The sequence below is a fragment of the Rhinoderma darwinii genome, chromosome 2, assembly GCF_050947455.1.
Source record: "Rhinoderma darwinii isolate aRhiDar2 chromosome 2, aRhiDar2.hap1, whole genome shotgun sequence".
NCBI lineage: Eukaryota > Metazoa > Chordata > Amphibia > Anura > Rhinodermatidae > Rhinoderma > Rhinoderma darwinii.
Window position 1 is genome coordinate 338,427,840 of NC_134688.1, and position 22,373 is coordinate 338,450,212.

At 40.3% G+C, this 22,373-nt stretch overlaps 1 protein-coding gene across 2 annotated transcripts in view; it reads right to left on the reverse strand.

Annotated features, from left to right (window-relative positions):
* Positions 1-22,373, reverse strand: part of LOC142741272 (C4b-binding protein alpha chain-like) — a 51,269-nt gene that overhangs the window by 5,790 nt on the left and 23,106 nt on the right. The window contains exons 3-9 of one of the 2 annotated variants that reach the window (XM_075850666.1): positions 19,096-19,281; positions 18,275-18,460; positions 13,631-13,727; positions 12,047-12,123; positions 10,806-10,994; positions 6,018-6,114; positions 984-1,060 (exon numbers count right to left, since the gene is read on the reverse strand). In XM_075850666.1, the coding sequence (XP_075706781.1) occupies positions 984-1,060; positions 6,018-6,114; positions 10,806-10,994; positions 12,047-12,123; positions 13,631-13,727; positions 18,275-18,460; positions 19,096-19,281 (909 nt within the window). The remainder of the gene's footprint in view (positions 1-983; positions 1,061-6,017; positions 6,115-10,805; positions 10,995-12,046; positions 12,124-13,630; positions 13,728-18,274; positions 18,461-19,095; positions 19,282-22,373) is intronic. The other variant, XM_075850667.1, reaches the window with a different exon arrangement.

The following is a 22,373-nucleotide window of genomic DNA, read 5'->3' on the forward strand; positions in this document are numbered from 1 at the left end:
GCTTCCGTTGCTAATCGTTTCCGTTTGGATTAATATGATAGTTCGGTCCTCATCAGTTTGCATCTTTGTCGGCAGCTCATCCCGTTTACACGGGGAGATGTGCTACCAACAGCAGTCATTTTATAGTCTGAATAAACGATATTATCAGCTGAAGAATGGGCCTTGTCGGCTAAACGTCGCCCTGCCTATACGCGCCAATAAGCGTAAAAGGACGTTTGTAAGAACGCTTGTTTGGGCAATTATTGGCCCGTGTACATGCCCATTTAGGCCTCACTCAGATGAATGCATTTAAATACAGAAGTGAAGCGGAGCACTGTACAGACAACAAATACACGACTTATTGTCCTTATGCACCTGAGTTTTAAGTCACTATTCTCAGTGTTTACATTTTCATCCACATTTGGTTTCGGATTTATTCAGTATTTTTATCAGTTTATTACTTTTTAGTTTCTAAAGCCCCTCCCTGACATTATTTTCTTAAGAAATATGGCGAAAAAAATGCCACAAATGCATGAAATATATGCTAAAATCAATAACATACATGAGTCGCCTATTTTACACACCTCTCGTTGACTTCAGTGGGACAAAGTTCTGTAATACACCATGCGACAGGGAAAGTTGCAATTTTGAAAATGTGGTCACATAAAAAAATTAGTGTATGGCAAAAAGCTAATGACGTTTGTGACGTTTTTTAGTGACTGAAGAGATTTATTAACAATTATCTGCTGGCACGGAAAGGGGAATTAGGAGGAGATGAAGATGCCACTTTCCCCGAATAATTACAAAGTTTCATATATTCACATGAACATGATTCATGCAAGAAAAAAAAGAGGTATGCTATACAAAAAAAGCCACATGTAAAATGAGGGATAGAGTTGATAGTACGTCACACTGATATTGCAGAATCTACTCTGTAAGTTCTTTGTCTATGACTGTGACTGGACATTATAAGCTATGCAGATGTAATATGCAGAGGTCCTTACTCTCACACGTTGGAATGCTGTCGCTCCAGGTTCCATCTTCCATGCATTCTCTGTATTTATCTCCCAATAACTTGTAACTACATGAAACAAGGAAATAAAACACAATATGAGCCATATATATATATATATATATATATATATATATATATATATACGGAGAGAGAGATAGAGAGATTGGTTGATGTGGGTCGTATAAACTTGCAATTTCATAAAAATTGTATGCTATTTGAAACAATGTGTTGACTCTCCATCTGGCACAATTCGTTCCATTGGCGTTACCGAAATACAATATGACAAGGGGACCAATCGGCCAATGCTAACAGTCACTCAAGTTTATAATGGCCATGAGGGGGAGGCCTCACCCGAGACCATTGTCTATGTGCCGGACTTGGCTATGGTAGACTGGCTTGTCCATGCATTACATGTTTGGCCTACATTTGAATGGCTAGCATGTAATGCTACACTTCTCTTGCAGAGGCCACAGTTAATTGCGGTGGTTTAGCATAGATTAGACCCATCATGAATAGTTATTTGCCACACCAGCTTCTTGTTAAAAAGTCTTCATGAGACAACCCCTTTCATTTATTTTATCTAATTCAATGCATTTTAAAGGAGAGAGAAATACCCTTCAATTGTTAATATCAATGCTGAGATTCTAGGCTGATCATTGAAATGATAGATTCAGAGCCTAAAACACACACGACCAGATGTAACACTATAGATTTTTTTTATGGAATCCTATCCACACAGTATAGTTTAAATGCTTGCAGTTTTCAGGATTTATAAAACTGCAGTTTGCCCCATTGGTGATAGTTTTGTTGCAGTTTCACAATTCCCCATTGACTGCAATAGTAAAACATTAGACATAGTGCTAGGAATATGTTCCAATAACTGTTTCTTTCATAATATATACTTTTGCGGCAGAATTGTAGCACGTGTTTTTTTGCGGTCTGCTAATGGTGCAGTTCTCTATACCACACGAAGCCACATGTGAATGTATCCTTACTGAGAGATTCTTATTATATTTCCCGTGTTTTATCTGTTAAGTTTAGTGTTATCATAAAGCTTGTGTGGAACTACACTACCGTTCAAAAGTTTGGGGTCACCCAGACAATTTTATGTTTTCCATGAAAACTCACACTTATATTTATCAAATGAGTTGCAAAATGACTAGAAAATATAGTCAAGACATTGACAAGGTTAGAAATAATGATTTTTATTTGAAATAATAATTTTCTCCTTCAAACTTTGCTTTCGTCAAAGAATGCTCCATTTGCAGCAATTAGAGCATTGCAGACCTTTGGCATTCTAGCTGTTAATTTGCTGAGGTAATCGGGAGAAATTTCACCCCATGCTTCCAGAAGCCCCTCCCAGAAGTTGGATTGGCTTGATGGGCACTTCTTGCCTACCATACGGTCAAGCTGCTCCCACAACAGCTCTATGGGGTTGAGATCTGGTGACTGCGCTGGCCACTCCATTACAGATAGAATACCAGCTGCCTGCTTCTTCCCTAAATAGTTTTTGCATAATGTGGAGGTGTGCTTTGGGTCATTGTCCTGTTGTAGGATGAAATTGGCTCCAATCAAGCGCTGTCCACAGGGTATAGCATGGCGTTGCAAAATGGAGTGATAGCCTTCCTTATTCAAAATCCCTTATACCTTGTACAAATCTCCCACTTTACCAGCACCAAAGCAACCCCAGACCATCACATTACCTCCACCATGCTTGACAGATGGCGTCAGGCACTCTTCCAGCATCTTTTCAGTTGTTCTGCGTCTCACAAATGTTCTTCTGTGTGATCCAAACACCTTAAACTTCGATTCGTCTGTCCATAACACTTTTTTTCCAATCTTCCTCTGTCCAATGTCTGTGTGCTTTTGCCCATATTAATCTTTTCCTTTTATTAGCTAGTCTCAGATATGGCTTTTTCTTTGCCACCCTGCCCTGAAGGCCAGCATCCCGGAGTCGCCTCTTCACTGTAGACGTTGACACTGGTGTTTTGCGGGTACTATTTAATGAAGCTGCCAGTTGAGGACCTGTGAGGCGTCTATTTCTCAAACTAGAGACTCTAATGTACTTGTCTTGTTGCTCAGTTGTGCAGCGGGGCCTCCCACTTCTCTTTCTACTCTGGTTAGAGCCGTTTGTGCTGTCCTCTGAAGAGAGTAGTACACACCGTTGTAGGAAACAAGAATAGACTGTCTATGTAATGACGGGGGTAAGGAAACAGACAAGTGAGCCCTAATCTACCCGCCACTCAGTCCCTGCCTACTTGCAACGACCCGCCCTAGGTGACGGGGTACAACTGGGCGACGGTCCCTACGCTCAATAAGTGCACGACAGACAAACAGACAAGGGTACACAGAAGCAAGGGAAAAGGGGCAGTTGCCCACGACAACAACGTGAGCAACAAGAGTGGTGAACGAGCCGAGTCAAACCAGGAGTGTACGAGGTACAAAACGCAGAGAAGGAGAGTAGTGAACAAGCCGAGTCAAACCAGGAGTGTACGAGGTACCAAACGCAGAGCAGGAGAGTAGTCAGTAAGCCAGGGTCAATATGAAGCAGGGTCAAATAGTTCAAGAAGCTGCAGCAGAGCCAGGAAACCAAACGAGAAGAATCACAAGCAAGGAGGAACAGGAAAGGCAGGTATAAATAGACAGAGGGCGGGAACTAGCTCCGTCTGGCCAGGCTGTGATAGGCTCTCCCACTCGTAAGCCTGCCATCCTGAGTGGTGGAAGATGGAGTCAGTCTCACAGACATAGAAGCAGGTGCAGACTGATTACCTATGGGCGTAGATACAGAAGCTGTGCCTGGCAGATCCTTAACAGTCGAGTTTCACATGAAAGCTCTGTCTTTCTAGCCATTTGCAGAGTTTAATCGAACGCACAAATGTAATCCTCCAGATTCTCAACTAGCTCAAAGGAAGATCAGTTTTATAGCTCTTCTAAACAGCAAAACTGTTCACAGCGGTGCTAACATAATTGCACAAGGGTTATCAAGTGTTTTCTAATCATCCATTAGCCTTCTAACACAGTTAGCAAACACAATGTACCATTAGAACACTGGAGTGATGGTTGCTGGAAATGGGCCTCTATACACCTATGTAGATATTGCATTAAAAACCAGACGTTTGCAGCTAGAATAGTCATTTACCACATTAACAATGTATAGAGTGTATTTCTGATTAATTTAATGTTATCTTCATTGAAAAATACTGTGCTTTTCTTTCAAAAATAAGGAAATTTCTAAGTGACCCTAAACTTTTGAACGGTAGTGTAAATCCCCAAAATCATTGATGTCCCCATTGACAGATACATACATGACTTTCAATAGGTCAGAGCAGGTGAGAGCTGTCAAAGCAGGTATGAAGTTGATGGGGGAATTTATTACTAGTTCTGCGCCAGTTTTCTGGCGTAAAAAAGCCGTAAATGCCACAGATTATTTAAATTATTAGATCATTTACATAGAAATGTTTGACTTTTGTGCCATTTTTACCACTAATAGCACTTTACATTAAAGTGGGTGAGACTTAAGGGCAGGGCACACTCGGCCTGACAGACTTACAAAAATATATGACAGAAACTGGCGAAAATGAAAGCGCAAATCTACATCAGCTCACAGCAGACTTAGATTTGACTTTCTAGCACACAGATGGCCAGACATCAATCTTACACCAGTGTTTTTTTATGTGAAATGCGAGCCTTAATAGATTCTCCCCGATAATGGTATATTTGGTGAATAAGGGCATGTTCACAAACAGCACATTTGTTGCAGAAATTCCTGCAACTGTTCCATTTGTCTGAATGAGGCTTTCAGAAATCCATGCACATTCTGCAGAAACAACGCCGTTCAGATGTATGGAATGGATTTTCAATCGCAGAAAATGTCTGCAACAAATCTGCCACGTGTAAGTACTCCCCTAGAATTTTATGCGCCCATGTGCATTAAAGAGTTATTCAAAAAGGTTTTTTATCCAAAAACAGGAAACCCCAAAAAATATTCAGCTGAGTTGCAGCTTTGAGGCTAAAGGAGGCCTTTACACACAGCATTTTTAGGGAAAAAAAATTCCCAGTTTTTTTTTTTTTTTACAAAAAATGCTGCACCCAGATGTCGGCTTGAAGTCAATAGGGAACTAATAAATGTGCTACAAAGAGTGTGGTTTCTTTTATGGCTTTATTTTCTTATGTCTTTATGGCGTCATTGTGGCGTGTTTTTCAGAATAAATTTTGTGTTGCAAAGAAGAATCACATGATCTTTGAATTATATCACATGTACTGCAAAAAACTCCACACAAAAAAAACTTGCATGTAAAAATGTGGGTAGTAAGACACACTATTTTGACAAAACACATGTACTAATTACATTCTTTTTTTTAAAAAAACGAGTTTTTAAATTTGTCTTTTTTAAAGGGGCAAAAAAAGAGCGTATAGAAATGTGCATTTTTCTCTTCCTATTACTGTATATGGCACTTTAAAAACAATAAAGTGGTTTTGAAGCTTAAAGCTGGGGCTAAACATAGACCTTGTTTTGTAGTGATCGATTGATCGCTGTCCATAGGAATGCATTAGGCTTGGGACTATTTATCTCACTGCACAAAGATCGCTGTGACATCACTGTGACAAATCGGTGTCCATAGGAATGCATTGAGTAGCTTGAAAATGTCTTTAAAATCACTCCAGTCAAGAGATTTGCTAGCCATTTTTTTTAATCGCTACATGCTGGGATTTAAATTGCTGCCAATTTTTTTTGTCCTGCAGCAAGTTTTTAATTCAACTACAGCAAAGTGTAACGAATGAACGTGCTGAGTCCTACACAGAGAGAGAGAGAGACCCTCTATGAAAATGTGTTGTCTGAACCTGACAACCTCTTTTATTTGGCGATAGACCCAAGATTCCTATCCTTTCCCTATCACCACCATTAACATGTCCATTTAGCTCGGCCAATGGTGGTGATAGGGAAAGGATAGGCATGTTATATCCATGGGGGGAGAAAAATACCAAGAGCTGTGTTTTGTGGTTTTATCTTAATTATACTTACCCTTCATTACAGGAAAAATTTGCTATTGACTGAAACTTGTCATCTTCCATTTGTACAATCCCATTTTCCACTTTCCCTGGCGAACCGCAGGACACTCCTGAAAAATTGAAGCTTTTCATAGACAACTTAATGCTCTGTGTAGATGCTTTCTAACGTAAAGGGTATGTTCACCAAATAGTCCTGCAGTCCTGTGTTACTCCATTCCATCTGCCCGCTCTTCTTCTGTATGTAGGTTCAAAAAAAGCGAGGTCAGATGGAAGGAAGGAGCACAGGACTACAGATCTAACTACACAGGGGTTTTCTGTAACTTGCAACCATGGAAACACACAAGTCTTCATAAGAGCTGCAGGATATTTTTTTAGTTGTTTTTTTTTTAGATGCATTGGAGTGATAAAAAGAATGGTTTTAATCCCCCTAAGAGTCACATGAAAATTTGAAAAAACTCCCAAAAGTATCTTTTTTTTATTGTAGACATTGAAATTTTCAAGAGTCTCATGTAAATATATTTTGTGCATACACCATGTTGCAAATTATTATGCACATTGGATTTAAGTGTCATAAATATTTAATTATTCGTTTTTCAATTAAACTCATGGATGGTATTGTGTCTTAGGGCTCTTTGGGTCATTGTAATCAATCTCAGACACCTGCGATAATTAGTTAGCCAGGTGTGCCCAATCAAAGGAAAACTACTTAAGAAGGACGTTCCACATTATTAAGCAGGCCACAGGTTTCAAGCAATATGGGAAAGAAAAAGGATCTCTCTGCTGCCGAAAAGCATGAAATAGTGCAATACCTTGGAAAACATTGGATATTTCAAGAAAACGTAAGCGTGATCATCGTACTGTGAAAAGATTTGTGGCTAATTCAGAGCACAGTTGGGTTAGTTCAGATAAAGGCATAATGAGGAAGGTTTCTGCCAGACAAATTAATAGGATTAGGAGAGCAGCTGCTAAAATGTCATTGCAAAGCAGCAAACAGGTATTTGAAGCCGCTGGTGCCTCTGGAGTCCCGCGAACCTCAAGGTGTAGGATCCTCCAGAGGTTTGCAAGTGTGCATAAAGCTATTATTCGGCCACCCCTAAACAATGCTCACAAGCAGAAACGGTTGCAGTGGGCTCAGAAATACATGAAGACTCATTTTCAAACCGTGTTGTTGACTGATAAGTGCCGTGCAACCCTGGATGGTCCAGATAGATGGAGTAGTGGATGGTTGGTGAATGGCCACCATGTCCCAACAAGGCTGCGACGTCAGCAAGGAGGTGGCAGAGTCATGTTTTGGGCTGGAATCATGGGGAGAGAGCTGGTAGGCCCCTTTAGGGTCCCTGACGGTGTGAAAATTACCTCTGCAAAGTATGTAGAGTTTATGACTGACTACTTTCTTCCGTGGTACAAAAAGAACCGTGCCTTCTGTAGCAAAATTATCTTCATGCATGACAATGCACCATCTCATGCTGCAAAGAATACCTCTGTGTCATTGGCTGCTATGGGCATAAAAGGAGAGAAACTCATGGTGTGGCCCCCATGTTCCCCTGACCTCAACCCTATTGAGAACCTTTGGAGCATCCTCAAGCAAAATATCTATGAGGGTGGGAGGCAATTCACATCAAAACAGAAGCTCTGGGAAGCTATTCTGACATCCTGCAAAGATATTCAAGCAGAAACTGTCCAAATACTCACAAATTCAATGGATGCAAGAATTGTGAAGGTGATATCAAAGAAGGGGTCCTATGTTAACATGTAACTTGGCCTGTTAAGTTTTTTTTTATTGAAAGAGCTTTTGATTTCTGTAAATATGACCTACTGATGCTGCAAATTCAACAAATTACCATTTTAGTTCTCTTTCCAAACTTTAAAATGTTTTGATCTCTGTTGTGCATAATAATTTGAAACAGTGCATTTTAAGTTTTTTACTTCTAAAAAAAAATCTGTTATCATTAGGAAATTTGTTCAATAAAATTTGCATTATACTCCAACGGTTGATGGCTTGAAGATTATACTGACTGTCATTTGCATCGACTATTTAGGAAAATCAGCTAAAAATAACATTTGCATAATAATTTGTAATGCGGTGTAGTTCAGGTCCCTTAAGAGCATATTAACGCATTAATGACATGGCCTTAAAGTACCAGTAAAATTGCCCCGTTTGCATTCGGTTGGGCATAACTGTATAAAAATCGCAAAAAACAATGTTTACATCATAGTGGTTTTCTCTGTCATTCACAGATCATCATCTGTACGTTGTAATATTTATTTTGCATGTTATTATGAATAACACTTTACGAAATATATATATATACCACAATTTTTTAATTGTAATTTTTTTGCATTTATTTTAAATGTTTTATTGGAGCGTAATAGCAGAAACAGGAGTGATCAAGCAGCAGGAAGCCAGTAGAGAAGGATACATGGACAGGGGAGCGAAGGTAAAAGAAGAGGCATCACACACTATAGGTGGAAGGAACTGCCAGGTTTCATTATTAACTACCGTTTTTAATATATGTTTTTCAAAATGTTGCTAAAATAACATGTTCCTGCTATTTAAAAAATATATATATTTCAGAGTGCTTTAAAAAATGTGTATTATTTTTTATTTACTTGTTTATTGTTATATATGTCAAAAATCTGTACAAAATTATAGGCCTTCTGTAAATAAAAGTTTGTGCATGCCTGCGTTAACCCCTTGCGCTTCAGACATTTTTGTTTTTTATTCTCAAGTCATCACTTTTTTATTTTTCAATATAGCTGTATGAGGACTTGTTTTTTACAGGATGAGTTCTAGTTGTTCACGGTACCATTTAATGTGCCATATAATGTACTGGGAAAATGGCAAAAAATTATTCGGCTGGGTGAAAAGGGTAATACAACTTTGATTCCTCCATTATTTTTTGGGTTTTGTTTGTCATTCACCATGCAGTAAAAACGACATGTTAACTTTATTCTGCGATTTATTCTGCTCCGTCGATTGCAGCAATACCATATTTTGAGGTTTTACTACTTTTACAAAGAAAAAACGAATTGTTAAAAAGCAAATTAGTTTTGTGCCCCAAAACTTTTTTTTATTTTTCTCGAATGAACAGGGCTTGTTTTTTTTTTGCGGAATGAGTTGACGTTTTAATTGGTACCATTAATAAGTACATGTGGCCTTCTTAAACACTTTTTATTTAAAAAATTGTGGCAGATGAGGTGGCAAACAAACAGCAATTCTGGCGGTTTTCTTTTTTTTAATTTTTTTGTACACCATTCACCGGTTATATAACATTGTATTGTAATAGTTCTGAGCTTTATGGACACGGCAATACCAACTATGTTTATTTTATTATTTACATTGCTTTAGGGGAAAAAGTTGTTTTTTTTTTTACAATTTTTTTATGTATATAAATGAAACTTTATTTTAACTGTTTCAACTTTTTTTTAGTACCCCTAGAGAACTTGAACAACCCATCGTTGGATAGCTTGCACAATATACTGCAATCCTTTTGTATTGCAGTATATTGTGTATTTCACAGCTCCTATTAAGGCCTGCCTCTGGTCATAACAGGATGGCAGACCTGGGGGTCTTCATGAGGCCCCCAGGCTGCCACAACAATCCTCAGCATCCCGCGATCACAGGGGACCAATGGGCTGTCAGAGGGGACAGCCCCATCCTTCTAACGGCTTGGATGTCACATTCACTATGCCAATGTCGATTCATCATTGCATGAGGTGTTGGCTGTAAAATACAGCCGATAAATGATGAGTATGGAGCAAGCTCAGCCTGTGAGCCCGCTCCATACTACCCTTGCACAGCTATGATGTAATTTTACGTCAAATGTAGGGAAGGATTAATGATAACACCTTCTCCTCCTGTCTCAGATTTGGAATACAAAGCATCAAGGTTAGTGGCATAACGACCATAAAGGCAGATCTCTATGGAGTCTGTGGTGAGAGAGGGTCGACACTGAACTGCTACTTCTACTTCGGCCTCATTTACACCGCTGCGTTTTGCGTGCGCAAAAGGCACTTAACAGCTCCGTGTCAGCCCTGTATGATGCGCGGCTGCGTGCTTTTCGCGCAGCCGCCATCATGATGACACTCCGTTTGGATGTTTGTCAAGAGAAAAGCCCGTGGTGCTTTTCTGTTTGCAAACATACTTTTGACTGCTGTTGCGCGAATCACGCGCGTTCCACGGAAGAGCGTCCATGTGGTGCGCGTGATTTTCACGCACCCATTGACTTCAATGGGTGCGTGATGCGCGAACAGTGCACAAAGATAGGACATGTCGTGAGTTTTTTTAAGCGGACTCACGCTGAGCAAAACTCACGGACTGTCTGCATGCCCCCATAGACTAATATAGGTGCGTACGACACGCGTGAAAAGCACGCGCGTCGCACGCACGTATATCACGCTCGTGTAAACGAGGCCTTACACTCAGACCGTAAGACTACGTTCACATGTAGCGGAAAAGTATGGCGAGGATCTGACTTCAGATTTTGCAACAAATCCGCAGCAAGTCCACAGCAATATGAGTTGCAGATTTCAATGGAAAGAAGTAAAATCTGCGGTAAATATTAAAATCCGCACCGCAGGTCAATTTCCATGTGAAAATTTCCGTTCCTATGTGATTGTTTTCATTGACAAGCAAAATGACAGGATCTGAATGATAAGGTGGGGAACACTGGATCCATAACTTATGTTTGCGTCTTAATTTCATCAATGATGGTCAATCCCCAACTCCGGCAACATCTTTATTAAGCTTTAAAAAATTTGATAATAAATAAATCATAATACTTTGAAAAGATATACTCACTAAAGCAGAATTCAATGATCTTTGACCAAGTGAAATCAATTTGACACATGGTAGAGGATGACAATGATGTATTGGGTAGAAAACCAGAAACGCATGTGTAGAAAACCCTAAGCGACTGTGGGTAATAGTTTAGGCTGAAGGTTGTATTTATTTGAGCAAACTGTAGGTTTGGAGGTTCAGGACAGGTTCCTAAAATGAAATAAAATAACTATAAATAAAAACATATCGCGCTACAGGGTGTGATTATACTAGTGTATTAGTATAATACAAATAAAGGACAAATAATGTTATCAAGGTCTTGCTGACATCACGTCTGTCATGTACACTTAGCGTGTACGTCAGGAAAGCTTTCGGCGCACACGCTAAGCATATCCACAGAGCTTCATTCACCTGACGGAAGCCAAAAAAAAGTATCCCTTTGGCCTTTGTTGAGCCTCTAAACCCAAAAAAGGTATGGAATAGCGTAAGGCTGGGTTCACACGACCTATTTTCAGACGTAAACGAGGCGTATTATGCCTCGTTTTACGTCTGAAAATAGGGCTCCAATACGTCGGCTGACATCTGCCCATTCATTTGAATGGGTTTGCCAACGTACTGTGCCGACGACCTGTCATTTACGCGTCGTCGTTTGACAGCTGTCAAACGACGACGCGTAAATGGACTGCCTCGGCAAAGAAGTGCAGGACACTTCTTTGCCACGTAATTTGAGCTGTTCTTCATTGAACTCAATGAAGCACAGCTCAAGATTTACGAGCGTCTCAGACGGCTCGCAAAATGCGAGGAGGAGCATTTACGTGTGAAACGAGGCAGCTTTTTTCTCCTGGAAACAGTCTGCCTTTTCACACGTAAATGACAGCTAGCGTGTGCACATACCCTAAGAGAAAACGCTATTCCACAGAACGGCATATATTTAAAAAAGTATACAGCACAGTTTAAGGTGTTTTTTTGTTTTTTTTTACAATGGGACCACATGGGTGACATATCCTACTATATGTCTATACAGTGGGATCTTGATTTTATACACCTGTGGCAATGGGACTGAATGAAACACCTGAATTCAATGATTAGGAGGTAAGTTCCAACAATTTTGGCTATATAGTTCATGTTAAAAAATTAATGTGTCAATAGTTAAAGATCACAAAATATAAAGTTAACATTGCTATATATTTTTGTGTCTTATTTAATCTGATATAAACCTGTAAGGCAGATTATTGCATTATATTACGAAAAACTTTACTAACGTCTACATGAGGCGACTGTCCCATTCCACCGTTCATCAGCTAAGCAGTATCTGGAGCCACTATCAAATATGATGTACCTGTAGGATGAAGACAATATTAAAGTGTAATATAACAACAGTCCTGGATTCACATTTTAGGAGCCTATAGGCACAAATTGCCTGGCACCTTATTATTTGTCTATCATGTATGGCATTAATACTATATGTCTACTCATACAAAATGAAGCTGAACATTGCGGTGCACTTGTCGCTTGTCCCTCCATGGGTGTCCTATAGATAAATCCAACCCCGTGTAACACTAAGGGTATGTTCACACGGCCAAATTTCAGACGTATACGAGGCGTATTATGCCTCGTTTTACGTCTGAAAATATGGCTACAATACGTCGGCAAACATCTGCCCATTCATTTGAATGGGTTTGCCGACGTACTGTGCAGACGACCTGTTATTTACGAGTCGTCGTTTGACAGCTGTCAAACGACGACCCGTAAATATACTGCCTCGGCAAAGAAGTGCAGGGCACTTCTTTGCCACGTAATTTGAGCCGTTCTTCATTGAAATCAATGAAGCACGGCTCAAGGTTTACGAGCGTCTCAGACGCCTCGTAAATTACGAGGAGGAGCTTTTACGTGTGAAACGAGGCAGCTGTTAACAGTCTGTCTTTTCACACGTAACTGCCTCTCAGCGTGTGAACATACCCTTAGGGTATGTTCACACGGCCAAATTTCAGACGTATACGAGGCGTATTATGCCTCGTTTTACGTCTGAAAATACGGCTCCAATACGTCGGCAAACATCTGCCCATTCATTTGAATGGGTTTGCCGACGTACTGTGCAGACGACCTGTTATTTACGCGTCGTCGTTTGACAGCTGTCAAACGACGACTCGTAAAAATACAGCCTCGTCAAAAGAAGTGCAGGACACTTCTTTCAGACGTTTTTGGAGCTGTTTTCTCATAGACTCCAATGAAAACAGCTCCAAAAACGGACGTAAAAAACGCCGCGAAAACGGCGCGAAAAACGCCGCGAAAAATGTGAGTTGGTAAAAAAACGTCTGAAAAGCAGGGTCTGTTTTCCCTTGAAAACAGCTCTGGATTTTCAGACGTTTTGGTTGACTACGTGTGAACATACCCTAAGGGTATGTTCACACGGCCAAATTTCAGACGTATACGAGGCGTATTATGCCTCGTTTTACGTCTGAAAATATGGCTACAATACGTCGGCAAACATCTGCCCATTCATTTGAATGGGTTTGCCGACGTACTGTGCAGACGACCTGTTATTTACGCGTCGTCGTTTGACAGCTGTCAAACGACGACTCGTAAAAATACAGCCTCGTCAAAAGAAGTGCAGGACACTTCTTTCAGACGTTTTTGGAGCTGTTTTCTCATAGACTCCAATGAAAACAGCTCCAAAAACGAGTTGGTAAAAAAATGAGTTGGTAAAAATGCGAGTTGGTAAAAAACGTCTGAAAAGCAGGGTCTGTTTTCCCTTGAAAACAGCTCTGGATTTTCAGACGTTTTGGTTGACTACGTGTGAACATACCCTTAGCCTTCTTGCAATGGATTTGAAATGTTAGACTTACCCTTCCATACAACTATAAGATGCCAAGGATCCAATTACAGTATCTAAAAATTCGACTTCTCCATTTTCAAGAATGTCGGGAATGCCACAGTTCAATTCTAATGTTGAAAAACATGAATTAGTTATTAGTCATTTTTTGGGTGATATACAGTACATTCTTCCCTCTTTTACCTGCATTTCTCATTAACATTTTTCAGTAGGTAATTAACAGGTAGGGTGCTGCTCCGAGTCCACACATGCTGTGCTAAGCATGAATGATGACAGTTTTGACGGATGGAGCAATTTTCCATTTTTAGTACGATAGATTATTACAATTATTATTACTTATTAAACATAGCCTTCACATCTATGGCCATCTTTAGTGTCTGTATAAATCTCAAACAGTAAAGTAGATGAATATTGGAATGTTGACCACTTTCCTTTATCTCCACAGGTTAAAACCCTATTTAACTCCTTAACACCGCTCATATGTGTTTGTACGGCGGCTCTTAAGGCTTTATTCCGCAGAATAGTGGCTGCACAGAGAATCAAAGACAGCTAGGCAACCAAAAGAGTAGAGTTTACCGCTTCTGCATTTTTGATCTGTGTAAACACAGCGCTCAATGAGCTGCCTCTTTTGATCCCAGCGATCAACTGTCAAATCACTGAACTGCTTGGTTAAATTAGACCCAACTATAACATAATCACGGCTGTTTTCATCTATATCCCAGTTACAGGAGAAATATGTAGTGTAAAAACAATTAATAATGTCCCCCGAAAGGTTTTTTCTGACCTTCTAGTGAAAGTTGAAGCCCAAAAAAAGCAAAAATCAAAAAAATAACAGTAAAATAATAATAATATATATATTTTTATAATAAACTATTAAAAGAAAACAATATCATCCTGCCAATGCGTTTGAAGCTCCAACACAATTCCTCTAACTAGACCATTTTATATGTTCAAAACGTCCAGTCAGCCGCAACGAGGGCTCTGAACAACCACTTACATGAAGAGTTCTAGCACTGTTTTGAAGAATCGCAGTGTCTCTGGAATCGTTGTGTTCAGTCCCAGGGTACTTACTTTGTAGGTGATCGAGTCTGATTGTATGTTATTTGAATAAAAGTTTTTTTTTGGAAATCATTCTCATTACATTTGGGATGCACCTTGTAGTGCTGGCTGCTGAAGAAATTATTTCTGCCCTATCTAAGGAAGCAGAAGTGCAGTCATATAAGGTGAGTCCATACAAAAAATAGCTGCAGAGTTCTAGAATTCTCCTGACTCACTGCCTTTCTATACTATCTGTGAGTGCTATATGCAGAGTCCATTGTGTTACTATGAGATGCTGCTTCTCATTGCCTCATGTATAAAAACCTGACATGGGGTAAGCCATCAGTAGCAGAATGCAGAGGTGACAGGCTGAAGCTACATAGGATACACTGAGACTGCAGTGTGAGGACAGATGTTATATGTCACTGATCTATCACTTGCTGCACTTAAATAGGTCTCAGAGCAGAGCAAGTGCAGTATGATGAGACTGTCCCTTCTGCAAAGCCAGAAGCATCATGGGAAATGTAGTCTGCATTAGGGTAACCATATCAGACAACCAATAAATCAACTAAAACAGGTATACACCAGGCATACACAGGAGCCTCTACATTATTCTTTAATAGCAGCCTATGCTGCACTATATAGGCCAAAAAAATGCTTCTTCAAATCCTGAAGGTGACAGCGTGCCACTGCATGCTGATAACTACGTCACAGATGTGCCGTCACGTTACTCATTGTTTTGCATATATCTAATAGTGTTAAAGGGGGTTTCCAGTCCCTAAAAATTGATGGCCTATCCTTGATGGCAACGATGCACCATGACAACGAGGCCAGGTGCTAGTGACACCTCCACGGTTGTACAGGTCTAGTTCAAAAACAAGGTGCTTATCCATCTTCTCCACGTCCTCCTCATTGGACATTTTCCCGTCCCCAACAGTAACCAGGCAGAGCATTGCTTCCACTTCCACTTCCCCTCTCTCCTTTCATACAGTATGTGTAAGCTGAAGCGCTGCCGTTCTGTCTTACACTTGATGAGCCTGAGCGAGTGGAGCCGATTAGTTGCTGTTGTGCATCGAGCAGCAAATTTCCCACTGGATGTCTCCCCCAACTACAATTGGACAACGTAGTCAGAGATAATGGCAGGCACATTGTGTCTACATTGCATTTAGGGAATATAACATGAGCTTCCTGCATGGCACACGTCATAAATTTGGTGGTGCAATGTTTTTTAAAAAATGTATAGAGGCTTGCAGAAGGTGGGGACCACGGTCGAGGAGAGTGTTCGTGTATTTCAGCAATTTTTTTTGTGGCTAAGAATGTCCTTCTGGAATTGTAACCTCTGCCTTTGCACCGTTTAATTTGCGACATTCCAATTCGCTGGAATTCCACTTTGCAAATGCTGAGCAGCATAAAGCGGTCAATGATTACATCATGCACCAGACCAACAACACAGAGAGCATGTGCTATTTTGAGCTCAGGCAGTGGCAGCTTATCAGGGACAAATGTCGCCTACTCAGACCCTTCTTAGAGGCCACCAGATTTGTGAGTAGGGACAACAGCGGCATTAACAATGTCATTTCCCTGATATTTACTTTGGAGAAAATGCTCATACTGATGCAACAAGCGATGAAAGAAAAACAGCTTACACATCTTGCTCACCGCCCTGTGCCTGTTGGGGATGATGTCACGTGCAGGAAGAAGTGGAGGAGGATGAAAAGTTGGTGGTACAGGGGGACATAAGGTTTTCACAGACACAGCGAGTGGGCGAGGCTGACACACGTTGGGGCAGACACGATGATGATGATGTTGATGACGACACTGGCCATGATCTATCATCGCAGTGCGGGGCAGAGAACAAAACAACTGGGTGTTCAGACAAGTATGGCAAGCTACATGCTTGATTGCTTACTTGCCGGCAAGCGTATTGTTGGCATTAAGCAAAATAACGACTATTGGATGCGCTTAGACCCTCGATATAAAAGCAAAATGGGGGAATGTTTCCCTGCTTCCGAAAGGGAGGCAAGGGGAGGAAAAATTGGCGTATTACCAGGATATGCTCTGTTTCCAGGTTGCTGCAGCTTTCGCCAAGCAGACGCCTGACCAGGAGGCCCCTTTCTTCTCCCTGTTCATTTGTTGCTCCACCACCTCTGCCAGTGCTACCTCTACAACAAGTTGCAGAAAGCAGCAACAGCAGCAGCCGACCTTGTTTTTTGAACATAATGGAACAGTTTTTTCATCTGCCACTCATACCTGACGCACATAGGAAAACAGATACGCACCTCCTGAACAACCAGGTTCAGTCGTACATGGACTGTGCCTTCTCTGGCAGATTCCCTGAACCCTTACTTAATGGATTTCTGGGTCAGCAGATTGGACCAGTGGCAGGAACTTGCCCAGATTGCCATCTTCCAGTGTACTGTCGGAGAGGTTATTCAGCATGATAAGCGGTGTCATCACACCGAAGCGAACAGAATTGTCCTCCACAAGTGTGGAAAACATTATTTGTGAAAATGAACCAGGCATGGATTCATGAGGATTTTCACACATATCTGCCTGAAGCCAATTAATAGATCTGCCATTGCTGAGAGTGGGGACTGGCTATTTATCACCGGCCCAATGATTCCACTTCCACTGTGTGCCTGTCCATCATGTTCCATACTGTACTAAGTGTTTACTCACCCCTCAGGCAGACAACGTTTCGATCTTGAGAAATATCCCAGTAAGCTAGATCGAAACGTTGCCTGCCTAAGGGGTGAATAAACGCACCTCTTTTTTCATCCGCTACCTTGGAGTGCTGCCTCAATTCTTTTGTTTGCTGTCTGAGGGCTCTTAGCGTGAGCCTAGGAGGAGTTGCACCAACCACTGTGGCTGTGCTGTTTTCTTCTCTTTTATATATATATATATATTTATATATATATATATATATATATATATATATACACACAATTATTCTAAAAAAAAATGTCATATTCTCTAAACCTGTTGCTGCTTCTCCAAGAGGGATAATTTTTTTGCTTGTTAAAAAGCCATTGCTTCTTCTGATACTACCATGTGTGTATAAATACCGGCAGGCATTTGGCCCCAAAAAGGGATGATACTTGGACCGCTTATTAAGAAGCCATAGCTTCTTCTGATACTACCATGTATAATAAACACTGCTTGTTAAAAAGCAACACTTCTTCCGAATCTACCGTTTGAGTATAAATAACAGCAGGCATCTGCCACCAAAAAAAACGCATTAAAAATGGTTTAATTTTAGAAACCATACAAAAAATCTGACAGTGCATTGTGTTTTTAAACAGGCTATTTGTAATCACTGGCTACCATCCATTTACCGATAGCCATATAATTTCCTGGTACTTTAACATTACTAATGCTATCTTTGTGTTAAAAAAGCTTGAAAGGGTTTGGATACTGTCCTAGAAGATATCAGAGTGTCAAACACTACTTTTCTGGGCAATCGGGACACACTTAATTCACAACGAATCTGACATCCAGTTCAACTATAATCGGACCTTAAACGAATTTCGTGAAATTCGCTCATCTTTATTTGAATGCCAAAACTGTTTGCCCACCATTGATGACTAGGATGAACAAGAATTGAAAGGAAAATATTTACTTTGACAGAAGACCTCCTGAAACGTTGACCACGTTCCGGTATCTTCACAGGTTGAAATGTTTTTTAAGGGTGGAATGTACTTATAACTTGGTAAACAAGAATATGTGATGATGTCCCCTTCTTCATATGACTCTTTCTCAGCACTGGGCACAGCATATATCAGATTTTCAGGCTTCGAGCAAATCCCTGTTTTAAGAAATAAGCAGACCAGTTCAGATGTGACTAAACCCATTTCCTGTGAGAAATCTAAGTATGAGCGCTGATTGTGGGGGTGCCAACAGTTGGATCCCTACCGATCTACTATTGATGGCCTATGTTAAGGATAGGCCATCAATTTTAATAACCCTCATAACACCTTTAATATAAAAATAGCTGCAGTAAGACGTGCCTTATTAAATGAGGTACATCTCTGGCTTTGTGTGCGATGAAAGGGAAATCTACGAGCTGGTGTAAATTTCCGCTATAATTTATGAGAGTTCCTAGCGTAAATCATAGGCAATTTGGCGGCCCTGTCCCTTTTGATAAGCCCTACCCACTTTCCTGAGAAAGTGCCGAGGATGGCGGAAATGCATCTACAGTCGTGATTTTTAGCGCAAATTGTGACTTTTGATACATTTCCGACTTTTTCTCAGCGCTGGGCACAGCCCTGTTTTGAGAACCTGTTGGAACAGTTCAGATGTGACTAAACGACAGTACCTTGGATGTATGTAGGATAAGGGCAACAAAATCAGCCTTATCATTTATCTAATTTTATGTTATCATAAGCAATTTCTTAACATATTTAGAGATAATTGTTTAAGAATTAAATGGAAAATAATTACTTTTACAGAAGACATCCTGAAACGTTGACCACGTTCCGGTATCTTCACAGGTTGATATGTTTTTTAAGGGTGGAATGTACTTATAACTTGGTAAACAAGAATATGTGACGCTGTCCCCTTCTTCATAGGACTCTTTCTCAGAACTGGGTAAAGCATATGTCAGATTTTCAGGCTTTGAGCAAACCCCTGTTTTAAGAAATAAGCAGACCAGTTCAGATGTGACTAAACCCATTTACTGTGTAAAAAATATAAGTTAAATAACAGGTAATGCTTGAGGGTGGAGCCCTCATTTACTAGATTAGGACGAATTCAGACGAACGTGGGGAAACTCGGACGTGAGAAACATTGAAAAAGACGATTGAAATCAATGGTATTGCAAACAAAAATTATACTTTCCGTTTGTCTTTCTGGTCCTCTGACGGAACAGATGAACGGAAAGACCAAACGGAAGGCAAACATGATGTGAACAGGCCCTAAGTAATATAAAACACACACTTTTTTTTCCAATAAGTATATTTTTATCTATTAATCATATATATTGATATATAGTATTGTTTTAGGCTGGGACTACACGGCGACTTTGGTCATGACACAGGTCGCATAGCCAAATACCGCTACATCCCGTAGCTTACATAACATGTAGTGACAGTCAATATGGTCATGTCAGATGTAATTTTACTTGCGATGTAGGCAACCGGACAAAGCGATTTTTGGCCATGCGACCAGTGTCGCCGTTTAGCCCCAGCCTAAAACTATAGTAAATCTCAATAAATATATATGAATTAAATAGATAGAGATAATAATCTTTATTTGTATCATACAATAAATCCGCATTTAGATAAATCATTATAATTATATCTTTATATATTTCTCTAAAGTCTGCAGACTTTTTGTGTCATACTAATAAAGAATATTATTTCTATCCATCCATCTATGTAATATCATATATATTGATGTATTGTATAGTTTCAGGCTAGGGCTACACAGCGAATTTGGCTGCATTGCTTGCAGGTCGCAACATAACCACATTGACTTTCATTACTTGCAAATGTAGGATGTAGGCTATCTGACATATCGATCTTTGGCCGTGTAACCTACAGTATGTCTGAGGCCTTACTCACACGGACGTGTCCGTTTTGCGCGTGCAAAAAACACTGCGTTTTGTGCACGCAAAAGTTTCGTGAGGCATCAGCATACGGTACGTGGCTGCGTGATTTTTCGCGCAGCCGGCATCATTATGACACTCTGTTTTTATGTTTACAAACAGAAAAGCACGAGATGCTTTTCTGTTTTCATTCATTTTTTTTACTACTGTCGCTCACATTTGCACGCACTCATTGCTGCACGAAATATGGCCAAATATAGGACATGTCGTGAGTTTTACGCAGCGCACATACGCTGGGTGAAATTCACTGACAGTCTGAACGGCCCCATTCACTAACATAGGTCCGTGAAACGCATGTGAAAATCACGCGCGTAGCACGGACGTATAACACGTTCGTGTGAATAAGGGCTTAGGGTGATTGTACATGTGGCGGATTTGCTGCAGATTTTACCTGCGGATTTGCTCAGTTAAAGTCGGCAGCAGATTACAGTACAATGCAAGTAGATGAGATTTTACAAATCTCATCCACATGCTGCAGACATTTTACACTCAAGATTTTCAAATCTTCGATATTTTGTTAAATGAAAACCTGGGGGACGGAGGTCTAATTTCCTAAAAAAGAGTAATTTTGGGGGTGTTGATGTTGTTATGGTACTTCAAAACATCTGTAATGGTCGTATGGTGTCGGCAAACCACCATTGGCAAATTTGTTCTCTAAAAGCCAGTTTGTGTTAGTTCTTTGTAAGCTCTGCCTAAGAAATGCACACACATTTGGTATTGCTGAACACAACAGAATTTGCCAAATATGTGTTCAAGTGTTTTATCCAGTGGCATGCACCAGATGTAAAAAAAACAACTCCTAAATTCACGTAATTACATATTTTTTTCCTTTCATATTTAAAAAAAATTTAAATACAGTACCGTGCAAAATTCTTAGACAGTTGTGGAAAAATGCTGCAAAGTAAGAATGCTTTTAAACATAGATGTGTTAATAGTTTTTTATTTTTTTTTAGCAATTAACAAATTACAAAGTGAATGAACAGAAGAGAAATCTAAATCAAATCAATATTTGGTTTGACCACCCTTTGCATTCAAAACAGCATCAATTCTTCTAGTTACACTTGCACACAGTTTTTGAAGGAACTCGGCAGAGAGGTTGTTCCAAATATCTTGGAGAACTAACCACAGATCTTCTGTGGATGTAGGCTTCCTCAAATCCTGCAGTCTCTTCATGTAATCCCAGACAGACTCGATGATGTTGAGATCAGGGCTCTGTGGGGGCCATATCATCACATCCAGGGCTCCTTGTTCTTCTTTACACTGAAGGCAGTTCTTAATGACATTGGCTGTATGTTTGGGGTCGTTATCTTGCTGCAGAATAAATTTAGAGCCGATCAGACATCACCCTGATGGTATTGCATGATGAATAAGTATCTGTGTGTATTTCTCAGAATTGAGTTACTTTGTTTTCGTGCATATTTGAGTCGCTTAGCCTTGTTTCTATGTCGAAGGTATGGCTTTATGGCTGCAATTCTTCCATGATGACCTCTTCTGGCCAGACTTCTCTGAACCGTAGATGGGTGGACCTGGGTTCCACTGGTTTCTGCCAGTTCTGAACTGATGGCACTCCTAGACATCTTATGATTTCGAAGGGAAGTAAGCATGAAGTGTGTTTAATCTGCTGCACTAAGTTTCCGTGGCCGACCACTGCGTCTACGGTCCCCAATGTTGCCCGTTTCTTTGTGCTCCTTCAAAAGAGCTTGAACAGCACATCTTGAAACTCCAGTCTCCTTTGAAATCTTTGCCTGGGGAAGACCTTGCTGATGCAACTACCTTATGTCTTGTTGCTGTGCTCAGTCTTGCCATGGTGGACCTGTGACACAAAACTATCTTCCACATCCTCACCTTGATAGCAGAGCTTGGCCGCTCCTCACCCAGTTTTAAGACTCCTACACAGCTGTTTCGGTAACAGTTAAAGGGGTTTGCCCATCAGGGACATTTATGGCATTTCCACAAGATATGCCATAAAGATAAGATAGATGTGGGTCGCTGAGCTACCCTGTTTCCGTAACACCCATAGAAGTGAATGGCAGTTTTGAAAGCAGTGTAACACGCGAGCTATGGTTTTTCTGCAACTGCCATTCACTTCTATTGACGTTACGAAAAACAGCCT